General features: G+C 42.4%; 1 protein-coding gene across 3 annotated transcripts; it reads right to left on the bottom strand.

The window, feature by feature from the left end:
* Positions 1-201: 201 nt before the first annotated feature.
* LOC133477465 (choline transporter-like protein 1) lies at positions 202-18,667 on the bottom strand. 3 transcript variants are annotated; one of them, XM_061772249.1, is made up of 16 exons: positions 18,419-18,667; positions 18,028-18,114; positions 13,388-13,530; positions 10,912-11,048; positions 10,555-10,648; positions 10,308-10,477; positions 7,784-7,873; positions 7,523-7,665; positions 6,181-6,367; positions 3,592-3,760; positions 2,907-3,063; positions 2,740-2,823; positions 1,882-2,019; positions 1,012-1,248; positions 606-692; positions 202-514 (listed from the first exon to the last, which is right to left on the bottom strand). In XM_061772249.1, the coding sequence occupies exons 1-16, from the start codon at positions 18,440-18,442 to the stop codon at positions 509-511; spliced, it is 1,953 nt and encodes a 650-aa protein (XP_061628233.1). In that variant the 5' UTR covers positions 18,443-18,667; the 3' UTR covers positions 202-508. The 3 variants fall into 3 exon arrangements, with proteins under 3 accessions (XP_061628233.1, XP_061628234.1, XP_061628235.1); XM_061772250.1 differs by having other exon boundaries at positions 618-692; positions 18,419-18,666; XM_061772251.1 differs by lacking the exon at positions 18,028-18,114.
* Positions 18,668-26,237: the final 7,570 nt, after the last annotated feature.

Raw genomic sequence — 26,237 nt, 5'->3', positions numbered from 1 at the left:
TGAACTACTAAAATGAGTCAAGTTTTCCACGATATTATATTATATATATTATTACATATTTCCATCCAATTCATGCTAAGCTTGAACTTGACTAACATGTGCCTGTTGTTTGTCTTGCTCATTTCTATTCTATGCATTTACTGCCCCCTGCTGTTTAGGCAGTGTGGTATACAATTTAGGAAGAAGGTTGGAGATTACTAATCACATGATAGCTTTCTTTATTTGAAATACAAAAACTAGTAATAAGCAGTCGCACAGTTATTACAACGCTTAAAAATGTACACCAACTGTTTTTAGTTACCAAACATGTTAAACCATGTTAAATCGGTCGTTGCTGAGGTTGAAATGGAATAAAAGCTATATTTGGAGTTTAAGAAAGACATTTAACAGATTTACTAGAATGCAGCCCCACAACTTTAGTGTCATCAAATCAAAACAAAGTATTTCCTGTCAAACTTATTAATAATTTTCTTGGTTAGATCTCTTTCCATCTATCCGGCGTCCCCTCTCACGTCTGCAAATTGAAAAAAAAAAAAGTTCAATTCATTCATTAGTTAACTCACATTTACCATGTAAGAGCTACTAACATTGTAACTGACCAACACCTTTGAACTCACCATGGGCTTCATCTCTCGCCCACTTCCATCTTCTGGCTTGTAACGGCCACTTTTCTTACTGTTCTCAACATATTCCTGGGAAGACAAACAAAAGTCTTTGGGACACTGCACCGGATCATAAATCATTTCAAATAGCAACTCAGCAAGAAGGAGAGATTGTGCTGTACATTTCAACACAAAGGAGTGTGCATGAAAAGTGTATTGATTAGGAAAAATGACATGAAAATAATGGGCAGCGTGCCAAAATAGTGGTTAGCATGTCTGCCTCTCCTTTGTCGTTAAAAAATATATATATTGTTGTAAACCACAGATTTACACAAAAGACAAGTTAGCTATTCCACAAAATAAATTTGAACCGCAACATAGTGGGGGAACACTATGTGAGTGCTGGTACCATTAAGGTCTTGTCCATGAAGTACTCCCGACCGGAGCTGCCGTCGTTGTACTTGCTGTCGACGGCAAAGCAGAGGAAGAGGACGTCTACCACATTCTCGAACACTGAGAGGAAACAGTGGGCCACCATGTAGGCAAAGACGCAGACGATGAGAAGAGGGAGAACCCACACCGTGTACTCGCGCTGGTAGTTCAACGCCAGCACACCGGCGAACGCCGTGCAGGCCACGATGAGCACCTGCCATGCACACGCCAGACAAGATTAGTCAGGCTGGCGCCACATCAAGCTCGAGGTAGGTCGAAAGTGAGCACAACCCTCGCATTTTTCTATCCATTTTCTGGACGGCTTATCCTCACGAGGGTCGCGGGCATGCTAGAGCCTATATCAGCTATCTTTCGGCAGGAGGCACGGTACACCCTGAATTGGTCGCCAGCCAATCGCAGAGCACATATAAACAAACAACCATTCGCACCTACGGGCAATTTAGAGTCTCCCTTTAACCTAGCATGCGTGTATTTGGGATGTGGGAGGAAACTGGAGTACCCAGAGATAAGCCACCACATTTTCAAACTATTTTTTAATATCTTTTCATAGGCGGTGCCATATTGAACTTCCAGTGACCATTGTATCACTAATGAGTCGCATGACACCAGCGAGGGAAAATGGTGAAATAGGCCCAACTTAGCACATTTTCACTTAGGGATGTCCTCACTTTTGTTGCCATGTATGGCTGTGTGTTGAGTTATTTTTAGAGGACAGTCAATTTAAACTGTTATACAAGCTGACTACTTCACAATGAGGCAATGTTTCATTTCTTTAGTGTGAGGGCTGTACTCACTTTTGTCAGATACTGTATAAAGGCTTCGGTACCTTTCCCAAAAAGAGGACAAAGTCGCCCACTGTGTTGATGGTAGCTACTCGCACTGCGTTCTCCACCAGGATTACAAAAGCGTCACGGGCTGATGTGCAGAAACTGGTGCTGTTGATGGCTGTGGCTGTATAAGCGTTCTATACAACAACACATAGGGGGAAGTCATTAAACATTCAATGCTCGAGTTATTTTTTTGGCCTCACTTGGGCTGGGTGATTAATCGATTTTAGCAGTTAAATCAAGTGAGGATGTGTTTTTTTTTTTTTTTTGTGTGCTGTGTACGTGCACACAACATGGCTGCAAACAACGCGTGTGGAATCATTTTCATGTTTTCCCTCCGACAAAAAAAAAAAAAAAAAAGAGTCCATCAGAAAGAAATCGCAGTCAATGAAGCTGAGCATTGCCAAAGACAAGGTTCCCATTTCTATGTTGCAAAAGCAGTGATCTAGGTATGTGTGCCACGTCGCAAATGTTTTGCCGAGGTCACCTTACCTCACCTGTACAACTCTTCAGGTTGAAAAGAGTGTGAGACCCTGAGGAGGTGCGGTGTGGCTCTTGTCGTTGTTTGGATGGCATTTTTAAAACTCATATGGACCAGCCAAGCATTTTTCAAAGAAGAAGCACAATATATTACTAATATTACTTCTACGGAAGTTGGGGGGGAAAAAAATGTTTCAAAGTCTGTTTGGTATTACAGAAAGGAGGGGAAGCAAAACATTTTGATTGTCATTTGCTTTTTCTATTAGCTCAAGGTAAAAAATTAAAACTGGAAATCATATTTTATTGGGAACATTTTTTTTAAAATTTTATTTTAAGGCCATATCACGCAGCCTAGGTCCTAATTGGATTTCACTTACTTGATTCAAGTACGCCAAGCACTTCTCCAAACACCATAAGCAGCAGACGCATGATTTTAGCATGCAGCGAGCACACGCATTCTCCTGGGAAAGATAGCACAAAGTCGTCGTCAACAAAGTAACTTCAGAAGTTGAACATTATTTTACCGTTTGCCAGGTCGGCTCACTTTTCCTTTGAGTTGACTGTGGATGTATGTCAGGATGAGCCGAGGAATCTTGACCAGCGTGATGATGAAGGAGCCTTTGGCCAGAGTACCGAGATGGTAGCGGAGGGTACGCACCGTTGCGGACAGGATGGGGGTGGACGGCATGTTGGATTTATTCCTGCAAAAGAGCAAGTACGAAAATATGGCTGGTGGCAAGAGGCAAAACTTTGAGTTTACATACATACAGTATACTTTTTTAAAAAATAATTTCTTGGTCAATCCCTTCTCCAATCATCAAGCACTGCTCCAATTGTAACGGATATTTGTTCAAGCTTTTTAGTTGTACTAATGTAGATTTTCACCATCAGTCATTCAAAAAAAATACATTCGCTACAGAATGAGCCCACATTGCACTTTATATGCTTCATTTTGAAATGTCACCGTATAATACATACTGGGCGGCTGTGGATCAGATCAGGCGGAGCGGATCGTCCAGTGACCGAAGGGTTGCCGGATCGAATCCTGACGCCGACTGTCGTCACGAAGTGTCCATGGTCAAGACACTTAACCCTCGTTTGCTCCCAGGAGCCCCGGCAGCGCGTTGCGTGGCAGCAGCCACCCATTTGTGTATGCATGTGTGTGGATGAGCTAATGTGAGGCTTTTTAAATGCTAGTCAACCCCATCAGAATACGAGTTCATTTTTACCGTGTGAAGTAGTAGGTGACCACAGCACCGGCGATAGTCATCTGCTGGAAGGCGAGGATGAACTCGCTGATCCAGATCAAACCCACCGCGTGATACCAGACCAAGTACTGAGCGGCTCCGTTCATCGGGTACTCCACCGCATTTGTGGAGTTGTTCTTCACCGGACTTCCTGCGGAAGACGCACAACTTGGATTAAATTGACCGATTGATTTAACTTTGGCTCGCACATCCGCCTCGCCCCGTTTTCTCCGGTTTCCTCCCGCGTTCCAAAAACATGCATGGTAGGTGAATTGAAAACTCGAAATTGTCCCGGAGGTGTGAATGCGCAACACACACACAACCCTAGTGAGCATAAGCGGATGGATTGATGATTTGACTTCAAGCCCTGGAAACATAATGTGATGCTCTTGCCAGTGGCAGTAGCACTGCTGTCAATGTCAGCCAAGGAGGATGCAGTATAGCGATAAAGTGGAGAGCGACACGAGTCAGAATTAAAGCAGCCCAAATAGTAAAATATATTAAATGTAGGTGAATGTTCTTATCGATTACAGTAAAAGGTTTGAGATGACTTACTTGTTCGATAAAAACCGTCGAAAAGGACTTTGAGTTTATCTAGCTCAGGAAATAATAGAATTTTCTGAAATTCTCACTTTAACGTCGATAATATATCAAATTTTGGGTGGGAAATATTTTTCGCTGGACAGGAGGAACATGTAATGCAGATCGATCGATAGATAGACAGATAAGACACTTTATTCATGCTGTGAGGGACATTACATTTACATTTCACATACACGCACGGGCACACGCAGTCACACACCTCCCACTGTCGTAATTTTGATACGCTGACGGTGATACGGAACGTCAACTGCTAAAAAAAACTTATTTTTATTCCCGGTGACAAGTTTTGCAGCTGACTTTGGTAATGTGGTGTTTAAATAGTAAAGCTGTGGGTGATTGACGCGAGGCGAAGCGCTTTCGTCTGAGGCGCGACGAGTTAAGCCAGCTAGCTAGCGACACCTTAGCAGTCCGAATGACGGTGAAAGCTCACACTCTTCTTTGTAAATACTTCCCTGGGAATAGTAACTAAAACAGTACCGGCATCACTGCATGTGCACAACCAACTTGGCAACTCTCTCGCTAAATATGGCGACTCTCCAACTCCTCTTAGTGACTTTTTTTTCTTCGCAAATGCGACTCGCGACAAATCGAGAGACTTTTGGATGTTTTGGAGACATGAACGCACGTATCACTTTGCAGTTAATGTCCTCAACGAGCAGTGAGTGCTGCCGCGAGCCCCTCCGCCATCGCAAAGCACTCGCAGGCGGTCAGGTTCCCAGACAGTGAAATGACAAAGGAGGAGATTGTGTTTGCATCTGTGTGAAACACACAGCGATAAAAGAAAAAACGGATCACAATTGCGACTCGGTGCCAATCCCATCGTTCATGTTAATGGCTTGCTTCGTTGGTGAATGTCACAACCCTCTAGTCAACCCGCTAACATTTACAGTAGTAAGAATGCAGAACATTGATTTAAGCTTAAAGAAAACAAAACTAAGAACAGAAGAAAGATATTTTGCAATTGTAATTATACTTCGCATTTTTTAAACTCTCTTTTTATCTTTCCCACAACGTTATTCCTCTCCTTGACAACACTGCACACATTTTTTTTAATCGCAATCTTTGTGAGTTTGCTATTTGCATTCCAATATGTTGAACAAATGTTTACTGACGCTTTTCAGCATGAGTCGACAGAACGCTGGCATGTTTACGTACACCCGTTAGTGCTAGCTTGCTAGGCTACATAACATTTTGTTGCCTGCTTGTGAGCCGTATCATATTATCCTTGGAAGAACGCCGTCTCCCGAGCACCAATGATGACAACCACACATTTTCCTCATTTTGTCCCCCCCAGACACAATACAGTGAATTGGCACGGCGCATTGTTGTTGTCATCACCAGAATACATGTCGTGTAATGCTACCACTGTCTGCCCGAGATACGGCAGGATTTTATGCCAATAGTCTGACATAGGGCAATCGTGAAATACCAAATTTTTCTTGTAGTCTGATCCAGCCATAAGACTCCATAATAACAGTTTTTGTTTTATTTGCTCGTTTTAAACACTCATGAAGACAATGTGTAATACATTTTGAAAATCACACAGTCCAACTTTGGTAATTTAGGGGCAACTGGCTTTCTAAAGTTTCCTTTAACATTTTCACTTGTGTTCCAGTTCTGTAAGTACCTGAATTTGTGGTCTTTAGAGTCAACTTGCACAGCTCATTGGCAAAATTTTGCTGAGAATAATAATGAGTTAACTGCAGAAAAGAGAAGTGGGAGATGAGAAGAGAAACGGCTCTTTGACTCCATCCTCCCACACCACAGATTGGCACAAGATTCCGGATGTGGGAGTTAAGTTGCGCCACGAGACCAGGACAAAATGTCACAAAACAAACTTCTTAGAAACGGGCTCACGATCAACTCATTTAGCATACAAAACAAATGTAGTGCACATCTATGAAACAAATGCTCTTTTATGCTTTTATCTGTTGAAGCGAGTGTAACAAAAAGGTAGGCGCATTCAACCTGAAAGTCCAAGGAGGAGAAACACGGCCAGCCAGTAGACCCAGAAGAGGATGAGGCAGAGGAAGGTCCAGAAAGGCTGCAGGACCAGCAAGGGAATGTGGATGAACACTTTTCCAGCCACGTGGAACAGGGAAATTGTGAGAGCCACGCGCTTCCTCAAGAAGAACATGATCAGCAGGAGAACCATCTGGAGGACAGACAGTGTGTTCCACAAGCCTTAGAAATTTCTCAATATAACTTTGGACCTAAAAAATTATTTTCTCACATGGCTATATAAAAATGTTTCTCAAATGGCTGCCTGACGAACACATTTCAAATGACAACCGCAGCAAGGACACTGAACATAATTGTTGCCTGGTAGGTCCGTCACTTTGGTGGTTTTGAGTGAAATCGTCATCATCCACACCGTGAGGTAGTGGTACACCTACACAATTCAGCAAGCATCAAATGCTGTGGGTTTGGCTTGTTCTTTTCCTTTCAGTGGCTTTTTACATTAACAAAAACATTTTTTTTTTGGTGTTGTTGTTTTTGGCTGTGGGTCACAATCCCAATCACTGTATTCCAAAGAAGGAGCAGCCTCAATGTGAGAAGAGATTTCGAATCCCAATACTTTTGTCCAGTGTGACCATAAGGGGTGTCACTTGTATGACAGTTAAGAATGTTAAAATGTTACTTAAAACATTGTCTGTAGAGTCACGAAAGGTTTTATAAATAGGCAAATTCCATTTATTACCTAATGCATAAATCAGACTACAGGAATTTAGCCCCGATATTTTCCCGATTAGCTATTTACCAGGTCGTCCAAAATTACGTGCACGTGAAATCGGGCATTTAACAGTTGGGCCATCCTAAGCAGCAACATTTAAGATTCTCGGCCCGACATGTTTCAGACCCTAAAATTGGGACGAATCCACTCTTAACACACATCAGACCAAAGGACAATCTTATAGAATAATCTTATAAGACTTAGGGTTGTCTGGTGTTTGACGTGCTCGGTCGGGAAGGGGCAGAATTGGCACAAAAACAAGTCGATTGTCTTTGTGCGTAGTGAGCCTAAGGGAAATTTTTTTCGACATTTCTAAATATGCAATTTTAATGACATACCTCTTGTGTATGAAAACATGTGTGTCCAACACTTTTAATCCCTAACTGGGTCAATTACATTTCTACTTATCAGTTTGTGTCAAAAATGTGAAAAGCAGAACTGAACAAATTTATCTGAAATACTGTACATCACTAAGCTGACGTACACATAAAAGCCTCCAAACATTGCTAGAGCAGCTTCAGTTGTGTTCTTTGGCTTCCCATGTTTAAAAGATCAACAGAATGTCTTTAGACGTACCGTGAAAACAGTGGCACCAATGGCATACACGAGGAGAGCCTTCACATTATCGGCTGCCACTTCTTTCCCGAAGACAGAGGTGGTGTTGTTATTGAGGGCCTTCCTGTGGTCCACATACAGCCACCAGAGGACGCCAGTCCCCCCTGCAAAAAAAAGTTACACACCCACAGTATAGTTAAAACTATACTGTATGTGAGCCAACTACATCATTTTTTTTTTTTTATTAATATGAGGAACACGACAGCATATATTAACAGTTACCTAGAGTGCCAATGACTACAAGGACCGTGAGAATCCACACCAGCACTTTAGAGATGTAACGGATAACGACCATCATGATGAGGGAAAGAACTGCATCAAACAAAACAAAAGTTTATGCACAATTGAAATCATAGAAAACACACTAAAAACCATGAATGGAACAAGCCTGGCTGGACTTTGGTAACTCAACCAAAATGTTCTGGAAAACAATATCTCAAAAGTCAATCGAGTTACTGTATCATGCATAACTAAGGGTTGTAGAGAATAGTCCACTTTACTACTCGACAATAACGTTTAGAGCGTGACGTTGACTAGCCGCTAATCACTTGCAATTGGCTTGAGGATGAGGCAGAGCTGCTTGCAGCAACAGATGCGTGTGTGCTGAATGAAGTTAGTCTGTCACCTTAATTGGTTTAAATCAGGAATCTTCAACTAAAATTCGGTGGGGTCCGGTTACAAAGGATTTCTCAGGGCAAAGGTCCGGACCGCAATGTTTTGATCTGCATAGCCAACCCATCCATCCATCGATTTTCTGTACCGCGTTTTCTCACTAGGGTCGCGAGAGTGCTGGAGCCTATCCCAGCTGACTTTGGGCGAACTCGTGGCCAGCCAATCGCAAGGCACATATAGAAAAGCGTTCACATCACACTCACAGCCACACCTACGTACAATTTTGTGTTTTCAATTGACCTGACATTCATGTTTTTGTTTTTTTTTGGATTGTGGGAGAAAACCAGAGTACCTGGAGAAAACCCACACAGGCAGAGGAAGAACATGCAAACTCCACACAGGAAGGGTTTGAACGCACGACTAATGAACTCTGAGGCGGATGTGCTCATCAGTCGTCCACCGTGCCGCCACGTAGCCAACCTGTCAAACTCATATTGAAATGTCACCTTCCTTTTTCTTTTCACATTTGTGGTTTTGTAAATACGATGTTTTGTTTTCCATGAAAAAATGAATGCATTTACCATAAATGAATATTTTGATCCTACTGAGGGTCAACAATGCATGAACAAGAATAAATGTACTCCCCAAAACACATACAAAGTGCTTTTCAAACACACACATAAACTACAAAAACAATTTCCTTTTAAAAACAACGAGCACCAAATAAAATATCTAGTGAACACGCACAAAGACATCAGGTCTATATTTCAGTACTCAAAAAAGGCTTGCAAACAATTTGAAAGCAGCACCAGGCATCATAAGCCTAAATTTCAAGTAACATTGAACAGACAAATTAAGCCTATTCAACAAAATCACAACAGCAGAGATCTCGTTTGATGTGCGCCCAGCATCTGAGACGCACAAAAATGAGCAGGGACGCATAAATTAAGATCAATCTGCGTGCAAGGATTAAAGTATTCCGGCGTGGTAAAAAAAAACAAAAGAGCGGGTCCAGCTGTATGCCCAGTCGTTTGAGGAAGAAAAAAAAAGTGACATGAAACCCATCTCTAAACTAATCAGACATAGTGAACGGCGGGCCAGGAGCCTTCCACCCTCCCACACTACCTCTGATTGGCTGTGTGCACGTGTGCTTCTGCACAGTTACAGAAGGTTGAGCGGCATAAATGGATTTAGTTCCAAAGCCTAACACCACCACGACGATGTGGGAACATTTTGGATTCAATCCAGATGAACGCGGTCATCCAGTTAACACCAACGAGCTGGTATGTTGAATTTGTATGAAGTCCCAAAAAAGACAGCACAACTTAAAACTTCAAAGTGACAAAATCAATTTTAAACGCAACCATCCCATCCAATTCCTTCAGCTGAGAACAAAAAACACGGTGGGACATTTCCCGTTTCCTGGCAGCTTGCACTTATGGAACCATTTCCCCAACGATGCAAATACAAACGTGACAGCGTACTGTATGCTCACATTATATACAGTATAGCGTTACTCACTACTGTAAGAGATGTAGCCATTGAACATGTTGACAAAGCAGCTCTTAAAGACTGCACACTTTTGAAAAGTAGTACAAATCTTGAATCAAAACAGGTTGCTTTGATCTACTTGTTGCGCTGTTATTAATGTTGTACTTTGCACTTTTTCTTAACTAATTGGAAATTTGATTGGCAGTATATTGCCTGTTAAAGCATCAATGTGTGAAATCTGTTAATCTGTGCAAATGTTTAATGATTGTTCAAGGGCAATTTTTGTGAACAGAGCATGAATGTCTTATTTATGCCTTTTATTTATCCAAGATATTTTATTTATTGTTCTGCATTACCATGCCAATGTTCAACATATTTTTAGAGTTATAATTGTTTTAAAAAAAGGATGTACTTTAATTATTATGCTCTAATATCACTATATCAATGGAGAAATCATTCTTTATTTTAGTTTTATTCGTGTTTCATTTCTCTTGTATGACAGCTAGAAATGTTAAACTGTTATTTTAAGTTTTTTGATCGCAACAGCTGTTTTGAAGAACGGATTATGTTTGTGATATGTATGCAGTAATATGTGCACTGGAAGCCAGATGAGAGTAGGAATGTGTTTGCGTTTGTGCTTCACCGAAGGACAGAAGACAAAGTCCCATAATGATGTCCTTGCTGGCCATCACTCCTGCGACGACTCGACGGAAAACGTTGTTGTCACTAATGAATGTGAAGAAGGAGAGGGCCAATTCCGCATAGCAACTGATGTCCGCTGGTATGCAACGGCGGAACAGTGGCACTGACTTACTGAAGAGAAGACACAGTCCAATTTAAAATTGATTATAAGCAACTCATTGAGAGGAAAACATTAAAGGTTTGATTACCTTGGTGGAACAGGGAGCTTGGGACATTTGGTGAATCGATCCGAGTGGCCTGGGTATCTTGCTGGACTGATATCATAGGTGCAGAGTGCAGATCCTTTTAATAAAAAAAATATATTTACATGATTGAAATAATTCCTAAATATTCAACAGTACCGAAGGAACTACTCTCTCGGCGAGAGAGAGAGAGAGAGTGCAATTGTGATAAGGAAGCAGTGTATTAATTGAAATAATAATAATGTAAGCGATTGGCAGTAAAATTAATTGTAGTAATTGTAGCTGGAGTAAAAGTGTTGTCCTTTTTGGCTGCACTTCAACTACAAAGAGCTTGAATAACACAAATAGTGGTACTTTTCTCACCATTAGATAGTGCAAACTGCTTTAAATCATAATGGGTCTTCAGTTCAGTAGCAGGACATTTGGAGACGCACAAAGCGATGCTCTTCATCTTCCTGTTTATGATGTCTATGTTGCACGGGTCCAGAAAGAATACATACCTGACAAACACAATCAGAAAATGTTATTGTGCTGTTACCTCATCGAGTTTTTGTTTTGTTTTTTGGGTAGAAAAAAAAAAGAGGAAAACCCACACAATTGCCTTGGATTAAAACAGGAGCCTATTTGGTCATTAGAATGCAAGTCTGGACTTTTAGTGAGGGCAGAAAATAAAAAAAACAGTGGCATTTGCTTCCCCGCTGCACAGTTGTCTCTTTGTACCAGAAAAGCCTTGATGGAAAATCAAGCATCAATAAAGCCTGCGCCATTGTTTGAGTACCACTGGGCCTGTAGGCTGAATGCTGCTGGAAACTAGCATCTATAGAAATAAAGAATAAGACCACAATCTTGAACCACTTTCAGAGAAAGTATAAAAAGATTACAGAAATGTGAAGAATGTTAGCAAGAACACACAAGCAAGCATGATGTCCTAAGAGCTGCTTTACAATTCAAAATGATTCTATATGTCCTCAGACCAATGTTGCAGTTGCAATACATCCGTTTAAGCACACAAAGTGTTGTTTTAAAGTTTTATCATACATCAGTTAAGTTGTTTTTACATTTGCATGACAACTAACATTGTTAAAGTGTCATGCAATAAAGTCTATATGTCTGTGATGTGTCAAGGCGAAGGGTAACTACCGTATTTTCACGGCCATAAGGCGCACGTAAAAGTCATAAATTTTCTCCAAAATGGACAGGGCGCCTTATAATGCGGCACGCCTTATGTGTGCACCAAGTTCTAGAAATGTTGTTGTGTGATGAGCACTCCGCTTGACTTTTTTTTTTTTTTTTTTTTTTTAAACTTTCTTTTGGCCGCTTGACTGACACTCTCCTTATACAGAGGAAAGCAGCCACGTCTGAGGACAGCATGCGGACGTAAAGGGGGAAGGGTGCGTGAAGGAGGACGCTAAAAATCTGATGGGCCTACTAGGTCACTCACCTAGGCCTAACATGATAACACATTTTCTTAGGGTGGTATATTTTCCCAGAAATTATCACCATAGCAGCATGGTGGAGGACTGGTTTGCGCATCTGCCACACAGTACTGAGGACCCGGGTTAAAATCCAGCCTCCCCTGTGTGGCGTTTGCATGTTCTCCCCTTGCCTGTGTGGTTTTTCTCCGGGTATTCTGGTTTCCTCCCACATTCCAAAAACATGCATGGTAGGTTAAGACTCTAAATTGTCCGTAGGTGTGAATGTGAGTGCTTTTGTTTGTCTATATGTGCTATGCAATTGGCTGGCGACCAGTTCAGGGTGTACCCCGCCTCCAACTGGAAGTCAGCTGAGATAGGCGCCGGCACACCCGCGACCTTGGTGTGAATAAGCGGTTCAGAAAATGGATAGCTGGACGATCATAGTCAACAACAGTATCGTAGATGTTGCTGTTTTTTTATGCTACTTATATAATGATATTCGAGCCTAATAATTCAACTATATCCGTTTTAATAGCAATTAACTTTTCATTCTCAAGAATATTGAAAATTGACATTGTAATGGACAATAACTAAAATATCTTAGATAAATGAAAAATAATAAATAAAACAAAAATTACACTTAAACAAATATTAAACATTTGGCACAGAGAGTCATTAATGCCTTAACAGGCTATACTGCTAATCAAGTTTCCAGTTGGTTAAGAAAAAATGCAAAGTCACAACATTAATAACACCACAACTCAAATGGCTGGGCATACGGGTGCGCCCTCTAAATTTTTTCAGGCACACCACTGAGAAATCCTCTCGAACCCTGGGTAAGTACACAATTTGTTGGTTTTAGGTTGTATGCTACAGCAGTTGACTGCAAGATCCACTTGACAGCTAATAAATAAAGCATTGTCTGTCTGTACAGTTTAAGTTGCCGTGACAGTTTGACCTCTGGAACAGATTAATTTAATTGCCATTATTTCCATCCATCAATCCATTTCTATGGCGCTTGTCCTCATTAGGGTTGCAGGGAAGCCAGTCAAATGCAGGGCACATATTGACCACCAACCATTCACATTTATACCTATGGGCAATTTAGAGTCTTCAATTTACCCAATATGCATGTTTTTGAAGGAAACCCCTTCAAAACCTGCAGTAAACCCACGCAAGCACGATAGAAAATGCAAACTACAGCGAAAAATTGGAGCTAACATGCAGACATGCTAACCACTAAACCACAGATTAAATCAGCTTCCATTATTTCCTATGGGTAAAAAAAAAATCTAAATTTGAACAACTTGGAAGTTGACCCGCATCCCAGCATGGATCATGATAAATTAAGAGTAAAAGACTGCAGGTCAGGTTCGAAACAGATTGCAATGAGAAGGATGTTGTATGTAGTGCAATTAACCCACTTGTTTTCAAGCATGTTCCGGCCGCTGAGCTCAACGTCCTGGATCTTGGTGTTATTGTGACCACAGATGTTGCCATAGCTGTCGTATCCCGATATAAGTCGTGAGGCAGCTCCTGTGGCGATGGTGTAGCCACATATACAAACCTGCGGAACACAGATAACAATGGAACGTTAATAAATAGAATCCCTCCGTCCTCTTTGTACCTTCACAACAACTCGGGTGATTATTAATGTGCGCGTGTGGTGAAGCTGATTTACTCGCATGTCGCCCAAGACACACGACTGCGGGATTTGGTCGCTTGCTGTGAAGCCACTCGCTAATTACTTGATACAGACATTTTGATTGCATTATCTTTAGAGGTGCAGCAATTAATTGACAACTAATAGATCATCAAATTAATCGACAACCGATACTTGCTTAGAGACCTTGTTTAACCTAAAACTGACCAAATCCTCACAACAGTAAATGTTCATTGTTTATTTTCATATCAAAGCAGTAATAATTGATGTATTTACATGTTCTTATTGCCCTTTGATATTGTAACAAACTCTTATGTAGTGAAGCTAGTTCAGGGTAAATGGGCTGTTTTCACGTCCGTGTATGTAGGCCAAACACCACTTGAGGCCGACACAAGAGATGGGACCACAATCAAGGCACTGGGACAGATGTTTGGATTTTTTACTTCCGTTTTCCCTGCAATACGATCATTTCCCCTTCATGTTTATATTATAGGGCTGCAACAAACGATTTTTTTAATAATCGATTAATCTTTCGATTATTTTTTCAATAAATCGATCCATCAGACAAAAAACTGTTTCTTAATTTCCATTCCTTAATTCAAAAACTGATATAATTTTAAATTGGCAGTGCACAAAATGGTTGCTGCGTAAGCATCCCATAGCTCTTAACATGGTAAACTATTGTTTTAAAAAGTCAAAAACTAAATGTTGAGGTCAAATAGTTTTACAAAAGGCCATGGACCAACCACAGAACAACAATGTTTGCTATACAATATCTGCTTCAAAATATTGTTTTTGTCATCATCTGTCATGAGACTGTGTCTCCTCAGTCTCAACTGCCACTTCAAGATTTTCATACGGGCCTGGTTCTCGTGTCTGGGGAAAGTTTACAAAACTGGCATCCAGTGAAGATATAAGTTTCCCTTGCCCGGACGCGGGTCACCGCCTTAGATGCTGGCACGAGGCATGTTGAGGCGGACGCTGGGCCAGGTCCTGGCACATCTGTGCTGGTCTCCGGTCCAGTCGCCCCCTTCTCTGCCCTGCCGGTCCTCCAGTTTTAATGCATCATACACCCGTCTGTGGGGGGAGGGCAGTGTCGGGCTGGGGAGGACACCAAGTGTTCCGGCACTCCGGCCTGCTCTCTCGCCCGCTGTGCCTTTCCCCAGCGTATTTTTAATGCACCACATACATTTGCACGTCCTTTGGGGAGACTCACCAGTCTCCTCAATTTTAATGCACGACCCCCTACCACACACGATCACGGTACAGGAATAATAGTTCGCAGTCGGGAACCTAGTAACCATACTAGGTGTGTGGTGTTTATTCAAATTTATCTTTGCTTGACTACAGGTTCCCCCCTCTCCCCTCTCCTGGCTCCCTCGCTCGTCATTGCTCAAGGCAGGCGCTTGACATGGGCTCGCTTTTGGCGGGCTCCTGCGTTGGGCCCTGTTGGTGGGTCACGCTCTCCCGGGGTGGTAGGGCTGGTGGCAGCGGTGGGACGTGCTGGGTGGGTGGGTAGTTGGTTGGGTTTGGGGGAATGCGGGGGAGACCGGGCCTGTGGGGTGGTGGTAAGGTACCCTTGCCCCTTCCTTTGGGACACGTCCTCCTGGCTGGGTCCCCCGCAGGATGGGCTCGCTGGCTTTGCCTCCCCCTTGCGGGTGGAGGGGGGCGGGCCCATTCTTCCTCAATGCGCCTGCTCAGCAGCTGCGTATACCAGCCAACTAACATGCATGTGATATGGTGTTCATTGACTAATAAGTTCCATAGACACGTGATAGGCTTTAACTGTTTGTGCTAGGACCACTAATAAATAGCAGAGGTTGTATTAAGATATCAATTCACGGGTTCTTACAGGTGTTTAGACACGATAAAAGCATCCCACCTCACCACTCATCAGTACGACCGCTTTGCTCATTTCCCACATCCTGTCCTGGCTTTTTCTGTCCTTTCTCATCTTGTTCTATTGGTTAGTTGTTGCATGTCCTCACCCCCCCCCCCTGTTCTATTGGTTAGTTGTTGCATGTCCTCACCGCCCGCCTCCCCCGTCCATAAATATAAAGATGATTTGACTTTTGTAATGTTGCTTGTTGGCAAATATTTTGGCTAACTATTGTTTTGCTGTGGTTCGCAACCCTGGTCCGTTCTGTCCCTCTGTCTGTCCCCTAAAAGGCTTTTCTGTCCAGCAGGATTTTTTTTTAAAAAAGTAAAAAAACATCCATCCATCCATTTTCTACACCGCTTATCATCAGTAGGGACATGGGTATGCTGGACCTTATCCCAGCTAACTGCGGGCGGGAGGAATGAAATATATGTTCAGAATAACTAAGAATATTGTCACTTGTCATACTCAAATTTATAGTGAGAGCAAGTTTGTTTGGCTGGCACGTGCATAAATGTGTATTTTTGATTTATAAAATGAGCACATACATCCATCCACGCATTTTCCGTACCGCTTATCCTCACGAGGGTCGTGGGCGTGCTGGAGCCAATCCCAGCTGACTCTGGGCGAAAGGCTGGGTACACCAATTGACTTGGAATATAGGCAGCCATTATGTCTCTGCAGTCTGCCTCTGTGACGTTTTTGTGATTGGTTAAGCAGGATCCAATCATTAACTAGCAGTGCTGACACCATTCAAATTAAGCGTATTGATTGGTTTAGAAATAAATACAATACAGTATGTCATGCGGCCCTCATGACTCAGCAGCCTCTGCAATGGAGTGGGTGATTGATGTCATAATGACGTGACGCAGCGGGTGACTGACGTCATAATCGCGCAAGACAACAAATCAGTAATGAAATTCATTGCCAACACTTTTAATTATCGATTTTTATCGATTTTATCGATCAATCGTTGCAGCCCTACTTTATTATGTATAGTTACGGACTGTGGGTGTGTGAGCCGGCCAAACGCTCGCGTCTGACTTACTGCGTCACAGACTGCCTCGTGAGCCACACGTGCCACTCTGCATGTGAGAATCACGTAAACAAAACTTCTTAAAGAACAATATTATATAAATATGTACATAATTAGCAAAGATTTAAGGAACAATAAATGATGAAAATTAAAACCTTTCTATAAAGGACACTGTAGCCTTCTCCACAGTTACATTATGTGGGTTTATTGTTGCGTGTTGCTTTTGGGGGTTTGTGAGAGCAAAGTGTTCTGTTGTGCTTAACAATGTTAATTCCGAGGGACTTTGAATACGTCAGTCTGCACATCGCGTGGAAAACGTAAGCGAGAAGGGTGAGCTGATTTCAAAAGTAGTGTACATAGTTCATCTTGCATTTCTTTTATTGTTTATATGAATATAATTCTAATTTCCATCCATCCATCCATTTTCTGACCCGCTTCTCCTCACTAGGGTCGCGGGTGTGCTGGAGCCTATCCCAGCTATCATCGGGCAGGAGGCGGGGTACACCCTGAACTGGTTGCCAGTCAATCGCAGGGCACATACAAACAAACAACCATTCGCACTCACATTCACACCTATGGGCAATTTAGAGTCTCCAATTCATGCATGTTTTGTGGATGTGGGAGGAAACCGGAGTGCCCGGAGAAAACAGGCACGGGGAGAACATGCAAACTCCACACAGCCGGGGCCGGGGATTGAACCCAGGTCCTCAGAACTGTGAGGCTGACACTCTAACCAGTCGTCCACCGTGCCGCAAATTCTAATTTCATTTTAATATAATTATATTGGCGGCACAGTGGACGACTGGTTAGCACATCTGCCTCACAGTACAGACTCCCCGTGCCTGCATGGGTTTTCTCTAGGTACCCCCCACATCCCAAAAACATGCATGGTAGGTTAATTGAAGACTCTAAATTGCCCATAGGTGTGAAAGTGCGTGTGAATTGTTGTTAATTTATATGTGCCCTGCTATTGGCTGGCAACCAGTTCAGGGTGTACCCCGCCTCTCACCCGAAAATAAGTGGGATAGGGTCCAGCACGCCCACGACCCGAGTGAGGTTAAGCGGTAAGGAAAATGAATGAATGAATATATTGATGCTGAATTTCGCCCCCCCCCCCCCCCCCCCACTCCAATTTTTTTCCCAAAAATAAAAAACATTTTTTTAAATATAACTTGTTTTTTATTATTTTGTGCACCCACCCTGAGGCTGTGGTCGCCTTAGCACTTGATAACCCCGCCCTATGGGTGGCATACTGCATGACTAAGACTGGAATTTTGTGGGCACATCACGTATATCCACAAGGCATGTGTCAATTTATTAACTATGCCTCCAGGCTGAAGCACTAAGCAGACAGTTTTTGGGTTTCCTCTTGTCTTGAGTTTGAATGGTAGTGTCAAGCGATTGCGCGTTTGCTGAGAACACAGCATTAGAAACACTGCAAAGTTCCGACAAATCATTTTATCAAGCACTCAAATGGCACACATACCATTCCAACGCAGAAGAGCGTGAAGATGATGAGCCATGGGATGTCCGTGCAACTGCGCTCCTTCAGCGGGCTCCAGTCACGTTTACTCTGCCAAGGCATGAACAGACAGAAACTTGTGCTTGACTATTTTAGTTTTGGGAGAGCGGCGCGATGTCGAGCCCAATGGTTGTTTGCGAGTCCCCGTTTTGTTTGTGTGTGTTGTGTCGGCGAAAGAGGCCGTCTTTGTCCGAAAAGTGACGCGAATTGTTCCACGCGCACACAGACACACGAAACAGAACAAACGTGTCTCTCACTCACACGCGCGCGCACACACACACAACAACTTCAACAACAGAGCAGACGTGCGTCACGGTTCACAAAACCTCTCAATTGCTCTCCATTGGGACTCTACCTTCGTGCTGCTACAACACCCCATTGTAGACAAGAAAAAGACAGCTGGAGCGAGGCGAAAAAAGAACAAAACTTCGGGCGGGGTTTCTTTGACTAAAGTTTTGTTGTTCTCTTTTCACAGCTCATTTCTTTCTTTAAAAAAAAAAAAAAACTAGGTATCACTTAATTCACACAAGTTATTGTATTAAGGACTTGACGCCATTTTTCGCCAACTTCCAGTCAGTCAACGCGGAAGACAACAAAATTTCGTATGCTGCCTTCAGGAGCCTTCGGACATTATACCATTAGCAACAAGAGCGCAACGAGATGCGCACATACTCTAGGTTTTATTATCTCCAATGTATCTTAAATTAAAATGACATATTCCCCCTGCATCACATCATTCAGTCTTTTATTTGTGAAGCGTTTTATCTGCAGTGTGACAGAAAGTGGTGCAAATTTGGGAATTTCCTACTGTTAAGCAAGATGGCAAAATCGCAAATTGTTTAATTTAAACCATGCGTGCGTCTTTTTTTTTTAAATTAACAATCAATAAGATTTACAAAAAAATCAGTCAGTCCAGTTTACATAGCTTCCACACTTTTCTAATAGAAATCTCAATGTTATAGACTACAATTAATGACATTTTAATGATAATAATAATAAAGGAAATAAAGACAAACAAACTAGCAGACAAACAAAGGATATAGCAAACAAAAGATATATATATATCATCCACTGTGCCACCTCCTTCAATATAATTATATTAAAATGAAATGTGTATACATAATATATATATTTGACTCATAAAAAGTTTTTTTTTTCCTTTAAAGCTTAGTCTTATATGTTGTTTTGCACTATATGTAGTAAAGTTCTTTCCAGAATGTACCACTAATGGGGCAACTGTAAAATGTTGTATATGAGTAACACTTTCAGGTTCAGTTTTACAAAAGGAACATATCCCGTCAACAACAAGAAAATGTGATGTAGATGTTAGATGGGTATATATTATGTAATATCCATCCATCCATCCATTTTCTGAGCCGCTTCTCCTCACTAGGGTCGCGGGCGTGCTGGAGCCTATCCCAGCTGTCATCGGGCAGGAGGCGGGGTACACCCTGAACTGGTTGCCAGCCAATCGCAGGGCACATACAAACAAACAACCATTTGCACTCACAGACACGCCTACGGGCAATTTAGAGTCTCCAATTAATGCATGTTTTTGGGATGTGGGAGGAAACCGGAGTGCCCGGAGAAAACCCACGCAGGCACGGGGAGAACATGCAAACTCCACACAGGCGGGACCGGGGATTGAACCCGGGTCCTCAGAACTGTGAGGCTGACGCTCTAACCAGTCGACCACCGTGCCGCCATTATGTAATATTTTAAGTGTAAATCTCTGATTTTATTTGTCATGAACATTTTAAAAGGAACAAATGACGCTTTCGTCTAATTAATATTCATAAATTGAGCGTATCACATATCACATATTCTGGTGTTGTACAATGTTCATTACAATGGCATAAGAGTCCATTTAAAGCGCCACAGGGTAGACCCATTCAGTGGTTCTGCCTCAGGACCTCAGTCAGAGCAAAATTTTCCATGCCAATGACTCTAGGGAAAGTAGTCCGCCTCAGATTTTGTCCCGGTTGGTCGATCCAGAACACAAACCGCAACAGCCTCAGATTCAGTCAACATCACTTAGGGAGGGGGGAGGAGATAGGAACAGTGGCAGTAAAACAGGCCTACATGTACTTTAACTGAATGCCAAAGTGTAGAAATAAGTCTTAAGTTGGGATTTAAACGTTTTTACAAGGTAGCAGCTCTAATATCCGCGGGTAGGCCATCCAAGAGGGGGGGGGGGGGGGGGGGGGGGGGGAACGGAGTTTTGGTAATATTCTTAATTTGCTTTTGAAAGGAGAAAGTTGAGTCAAATATAACGCCAAGATGTTTTTGCTGACTCACTTTGGGTAATGGTGCTTTTGGCAAAACTCAGAGTGGTGTCCTTAAACAAGTGGCTATGTTCAGCAGGGCCAGTAATCAACAGCTCAGTTTTCTCAGGGTTTCTCATGGAGCAAGAAGTTACAGGGCATCCACAGTTAAGTCTTAGCGAGAGATGACTCCAGATTAGAGCAATCGCGTGGGCCAGTTAGTTTTAAATGCCGTGTATCACTAAGTATCGTCAGCATAACAGTGCAAGCTTAGTTTTGCGTATGATATTGCCAAGTGGGAGAGAAGCAGCTTCGCCCCAAAGTTTAGAGACCATTTAAATGAAAGCTCCTGATAAAAGACACTTAGAGCTTAAAAGCTGCTGTAGTGAAGAAGTTTTCCTTTGGCTGTTAAATTGGTGTCCCTTTGTATGAGAGAACCCCACGATCTTGGTTTGATCCGTTTCAAGCCAATTTAAGATCATATAAACGAAACTGGACAACGTTTGCAAAAGCTCAATAGCCAGAATACTGACTATTACTACCCACTTCTGTTCTCATGCCATGCATTCCATACAGTTTGTGGATCTTATATTTTGTGTGTTTTCGACTCTTCTCCTGCACACAACGGCCCACAAGTTTCTCACTGAATGAATGAATGAATGAATGAATGAATGGTTGAATTAATAATTTTTTTTCTTTTTTTTCAAATAAAGGATTCCCCCCGTCTATTTACAGGAATTAGAGTTTGGCGCCTCCTGCTGCCCCTGCGTTGTTATCGCAACCTGTCTATTGCCCTGATTTGATTAGTGACAGACTGCTGCAAGGACTGTCCAGCAGTAGGTAAACATAAACCTGCTGATGAAGAACAATGTCCTTCATTCTTTGCGTTTGCCGGATGGACACTATTCTGTAAGTCAAGACAAAATGCTGTCTTTGTTTTCCCCCTTGCTTTTGGGTTCTGTGTTCAATTCTTCGGACATCTAAATCGAAATTACCCACACACAACTCCCTTTTTTTTTTTTTTTTTTTTTACAACATGCCATCATTACTTTAAGAATATCACCACTTCAAGCGGATGTCTCATCACATAAAAGCTCCTGGAATGTGCTCAATGTTTCCTAGAAATAAGGGACCCTTTTATTTTCTCAGAGAGGCGGTTGACTATAGTTCACTTCCAGACAGTTTAGTACATTATTGTAATTTTAGGGGTACAATGTCTTTTTGCTGGAGTGGTCCCCTCAAAGATATTCCTTTTGTCCCATTTACTCCTATTTTACAGATTGGGAGCATTATTATTTTATTATTTTTTTGGTCCCACATAAGATACAAGATAATTCAAATCAAAGAATCAGATGGAAGGGGAGCATTGTGGCAACAGTGGCTCTTGTCTGTTGCTATTTTTCTTCTATGTATACATTCATCCATTCCGTCAATCCAGATAGACGTTTGTACAGTTAAATTAAATAATCACACGGGTATTGGGGGGGAGGGCATCACAGTGGAGGTATGTTAGGATGACGAAGACCCTCATTTTCCCAGAGCTGTGAATGTGAGTAATGGCAAATGGCTTTTCTGGTGACATAGCGTGAGCAAAGGGTCTGAAGAGACTCAGCTTTGCCTATCTCGTTCCTAAGCATTTTCACTGCATCAGGATCATCTGATTAATGGTGAGTTCGCATCTTTCAATGTCACAACACAGTGGTTCTAACTTCTTTTTTACGTGGATGGAAGTTTAGAACCTTGTATCAAATAGATATAAAAATCGCTTTCCAATTTTATAATGGCAAGTTCCTTTCCAATTCTCTCAAAATGCAAATAAATCAGAGATTGAGCGTCGTCCCAGAATGGTGCTTTTGTATATTTGGAGCATGGAAGCACTAACAGGTGTAATTAAATCATACAGGACCTCAGCAGCTGATGAGCATTACATGAGAGAATGAGAGCAGGTGTTGGGAGGATGCAGTTGGCAACGAACATAATGACGCCACTCATCTCCTGACTTTTTGGGACTCGAAAGTAACAGTACACAAACGCTTTGGCAACAGTGTCGGAGGACATCGCATTTTCCTGGCTCTCTCGTGGAAGAGTCCAAGCCAGCACAGCACATGTTTGGCCTAATCTTTGATGGGTGCGAGGGGGAAAATTGTGAATGTTCCACATCAATTCTGGCCCACTGAGCTCAAGGATAGATGGGCCCTTGTAAATGGCAGGACAAGGGGATACATTTTTCACTGAGTCCAAAAAAAGGACTCACAGAATGCCAGCTTCGTGATTACATCCAAGATGTGATTGGTTTGAAGCCTATTGGATGGACGATTTTGTTGTGTTTAAAACATTATTCTTGTTTTCAGTGTCCCCGTGTGAATCAGTTTTGACCTTTCTGTAAAAGCACACATCATCCGTGCACATTCCAAGCTGACGCTCTTCTGCTGTGTGAGTCACGTGTCACGAAGACAATCGTGTACACTGTATACAAGACCAAATGTGCATGAGACTTTCCTGACTTTGGGTGAAGTACAGAATGTACGAGAGAACAGACCAGATGCCACACAGGGAACCGTGATGTAGTATTAGTCCTTTTTTTCCACTGTCATATAACTTTTTGCCCTAGATGACACAAGTCTAACCAAACACTACGCACACGCCCACACACAAAAGACTAGATAGATTATTTTAGCCTGGAGATTATTATGGTCAGTACCCTCAATAACTTGTACTTCCTGTTCCCACGGTAAATTGCACATAAACCGTGGTTACAGGCCAAGGCCCCCTAGGGTTCCGCCTGCAATGATTTCTTGTATGCTCATTTGTTGCATACTCCACACACTTTGTAGTCTTCTGCTCTCAGCCACAGCCGACGAGTGATGGCTTGCCATTTTTCTCTGTTGTGCATTATTGGGAAATGAAGACAGAAGTCTTCACAGCCCTTCACCCATTTGGTACACCAGATGAATACTACAAATTGACTGAAACATTACATTATATCTTATAATAACAGATTTAAAAAAAGTTTTTTTTCAATGAACAGCAAGAAGACATTTGAAATGAAGGTCGCAACGTCTTCTCGTAGACCTCTCGCAACTCCAGTAGACTGGTTCAGGGAGGACTCTAGTGTCACCTACTTTCCCCTTCTGTCAAACGTTTTTCAATGCCAGTAATTTAGTGACGTATTTTTCCAATAATAAACTAAAGTGGTTAGGAATGTGAGACTGTTTCCTTTGGGGCGTCACTGCTCCATTTAAGAAGCCAAGGGTTTGAACAGTGAGGGATTATGGTGTGAATCACATTCATAAGTGGGTCATTTTTAACAATGTTTGTGACCAATGGTGCTTCCCCATGTGCAATTTATAAAGACCTGTCCATGCAAATTACATCTACCTAAAATGTGTTATGTTTCTCAGTATAGCACTTCAATAACTCAACCACACCGCACATTAGTCTTCAAAGTAAAAATACAAAAACAAACCAACACGTTTCCCTAAACAGGATTCCTAAAAAGAAAAAATAACATTGCAGTCTGTTATGGTGATCTGATGTCAGTTTGTCATCATGGGTGTTTTCATGCAGCCATTTGCTCCAAGCTCACCAGGTACTGTCTCACAGGTCTCAGAGAGCCGGCCAATCAGATGATGGTTCGCTGTCTGGGAGCGTAACATTAAAGCTACATGAGCAAACTCGATGGTTGGCTCCAAAAATGGATTGTATTTGCAAATGTAGTCAAGTTTTACATTGCTTATCCTGTTTATGGTCACAGGAGCCTGATCCCAGCTGACTCATCCTGCTGTTCCACTGCACACTACCAGCTCGATTCGACCTCATTTTTGGCCGTCAGTTGTCCATATTGTAATAGAACCGCAGGAAACTGAAACCCATGTCAAAGAAGGACAACGAGGGTATTTACTTCTCGACATGTGTCCGTGGAGACTGAGGTCTGCAGTAAAATGGGCCGCTGCAGAAAAGTGGAGACTGTGGATTATAATACTGCAGTGTCCAAAGCTGAGACACAGCTAACTGTAGCGCACGTTTATTGTTTGCATCTCTAGCTGTGTATCTTCAAATGTTATAATGATAACTAAGCTATTCCACCAATGAGCCACCTGCAGTGGTTATGTCATCCAGATGGTATCGGGTACTAGAAATAGTACCCGGTAGTACCTGATTTTGTCAACGGAAAAGTGTAAATAGTCATTCGAGCCCAGTAGAAATCATGCGGTGGAGAAGGGGCAGTAGGGTTAAAGGGGAACTACCCCGACCGTTGGTTGCTAGGCAATCACAGGGAATTGATCCCATGTAAATTTCCTGAATGTCAGCAATGTGAACCACTACGCTACCGATGGCCCCCTATCAAAGTCTCCCACAATCCAATAAAGAGCAGTAACTGGTCTTAGCTGTCCACCTTGATGCTTCACCACTGTTGCAGCTCACTCCCAACCACACATCCGTTGCTCACGTTGTCTCTTACATGTTGCTGGTTGAATTCTTGTTTGCAGAATGTCACTGATGCACCAGAGTATGACGTGAACTTCTCACCATGTGGCCGCGCAAGGGGGTCTGAATGGCGGAGGGAGGCTTTGGGTTTTTAAATTATAGAGCTAGAGTTCGATGTCTACAGGCAGTAATGAGTGGATAGCCTGAGTCACGGTCCGTGTCGGCCTGTACACTTCAATCGGCAGCCGTATCCACGCTGAAGCCGCTGTGGCACAACCAGATCTGTATTTCGTTACACTACACTTTGCATAACCGCAGAGCACATCATGTGACATACGACAGAGAATTCTTGTTGAACTTGGATCTTTTCCTTTAAGTACGACCATCTGTGTCCCTTAAGAGTCGAGAGCGACCGTTTCCCAGCAAGACACCCCTGAAAAAAAGATCCTCCGCCTCACATCTGGATGACCCCCAGGTGAAAAGGCCAAGCTTGCAGGCATAGTCGCAGAGTGTTTCATTCCAGTTTTGCATATTGTTCCCATTGTTTTCTGCGTGTTGTATGATCTTGCTAAATGTGGTCACAATTGGAGTGAAATTCGGCAACAATGCATTTTAGGGTGACACAAGATTATAGAGAAGGGATTTCAGCCTGTTCCACAGCTGTTTCAGGCCGCTAATGTGCCGCTGTTGTGCCTCGCTACACAGAGACCGAAAGGTGTCACACAATGATTAGCCGGCTTTGTATTTCTTTGTATATTATCAGCTATACTTAAGCCACGTTGATAAAGTGCTAGTTTGCTGTAAAATGAAACACAATGATCCATAATCTTTGTATGAAGTGTTTTTGTATGCAGTTTCATACTCATCTAAATCTGTAGTTTTGACAAGTCCATTCTCAGAATTCCGAAGCCAAATCAACTGAAACCCAGTGATAAATGTGAAATATCCCTCATAGTGTCCATCTGTTTATACAGATTATTTTATGTTGAGCTATGCTGCGTTGCAGTTTTATTATTGTGTCAGGGTGTTTTACCAAGGATTCTTGTGTAGTTACATGAGTGGGGTAAAAGCATGCCTTAGATAGAATTGCTAAAACAGTACAATCTTCTTGGCCGAGTGCTCAGTTTCTTACAGGGTAGTCTGTGTATTATTAAACCCATTGGCGAGAGCCTTTTTTTGCTCAGCAAGGCGCTATAAGAAGGCAAACAGGTTCACTGACGCAAGGAAATAGTAGTTTTGTGAGAAAAGAAGACGTGTGAAGAAGTTTCTAAAATGGCACGGAGAGTTGTAAAAAGCGGCAAGACATATGTGAGAGGTGGAGTAAATAAATGCATTCAGTATGTTGTGCAAGTTATAAGCTGGGGGGTTGGTAGCTGGTGGGATGTGACTCAGGCTCCCTGTCAAAATCAGTGGGGAGGAGACCTGATGAGAGAGGGATCGAATGGAGAAGACGAGGGGAGGAGTGGGAGAAGGCAAACCCAA

Source organism: Phyllopteryx taeniolatus, chromosome 4 (genome assembly GCF_024500385.1).
Source record: "Phyllopteryx taeniolatus isolate TA_2022b chromosome 4, UOR_Ptae_1.2, whole genome shotgun sequence".
Classification (NCBI taxonomy): domain Eukaryota; kingdom Metazoa; phylum Chordata; class Actinopteri; order Syngnathiformes; family Syngnathidae; genus Phyllopteryx; species Phyllopteryx taeniolatus.
This window is presented reverse-complemented; position numbering and strand designations above follow the sequence as displayed.

Bases quoted from the DNA above. Each gene is read 5' to 3' on its own strand.
- LOC133477465 (XM_061772249.1), bottom strand. From the start codon at position 18,442: ATGGGGTGTTGTAGCAGCACGAAG. The intron at 11,049-13,387 runs GTGGGTTAATTG...TGTGTTTGTCAG, and splicing joins CGGAACATGCTTGAAAACAA to GTATGTATTCTTTCTGGACC. The intron at 2,824-2,906 runs GTGAGCCGACCT...TATCTTTCCCAG, and splicing joins ACAGTCAACTCAAAGGAAAA to GAGAATGCGTGTGCTCGCTG.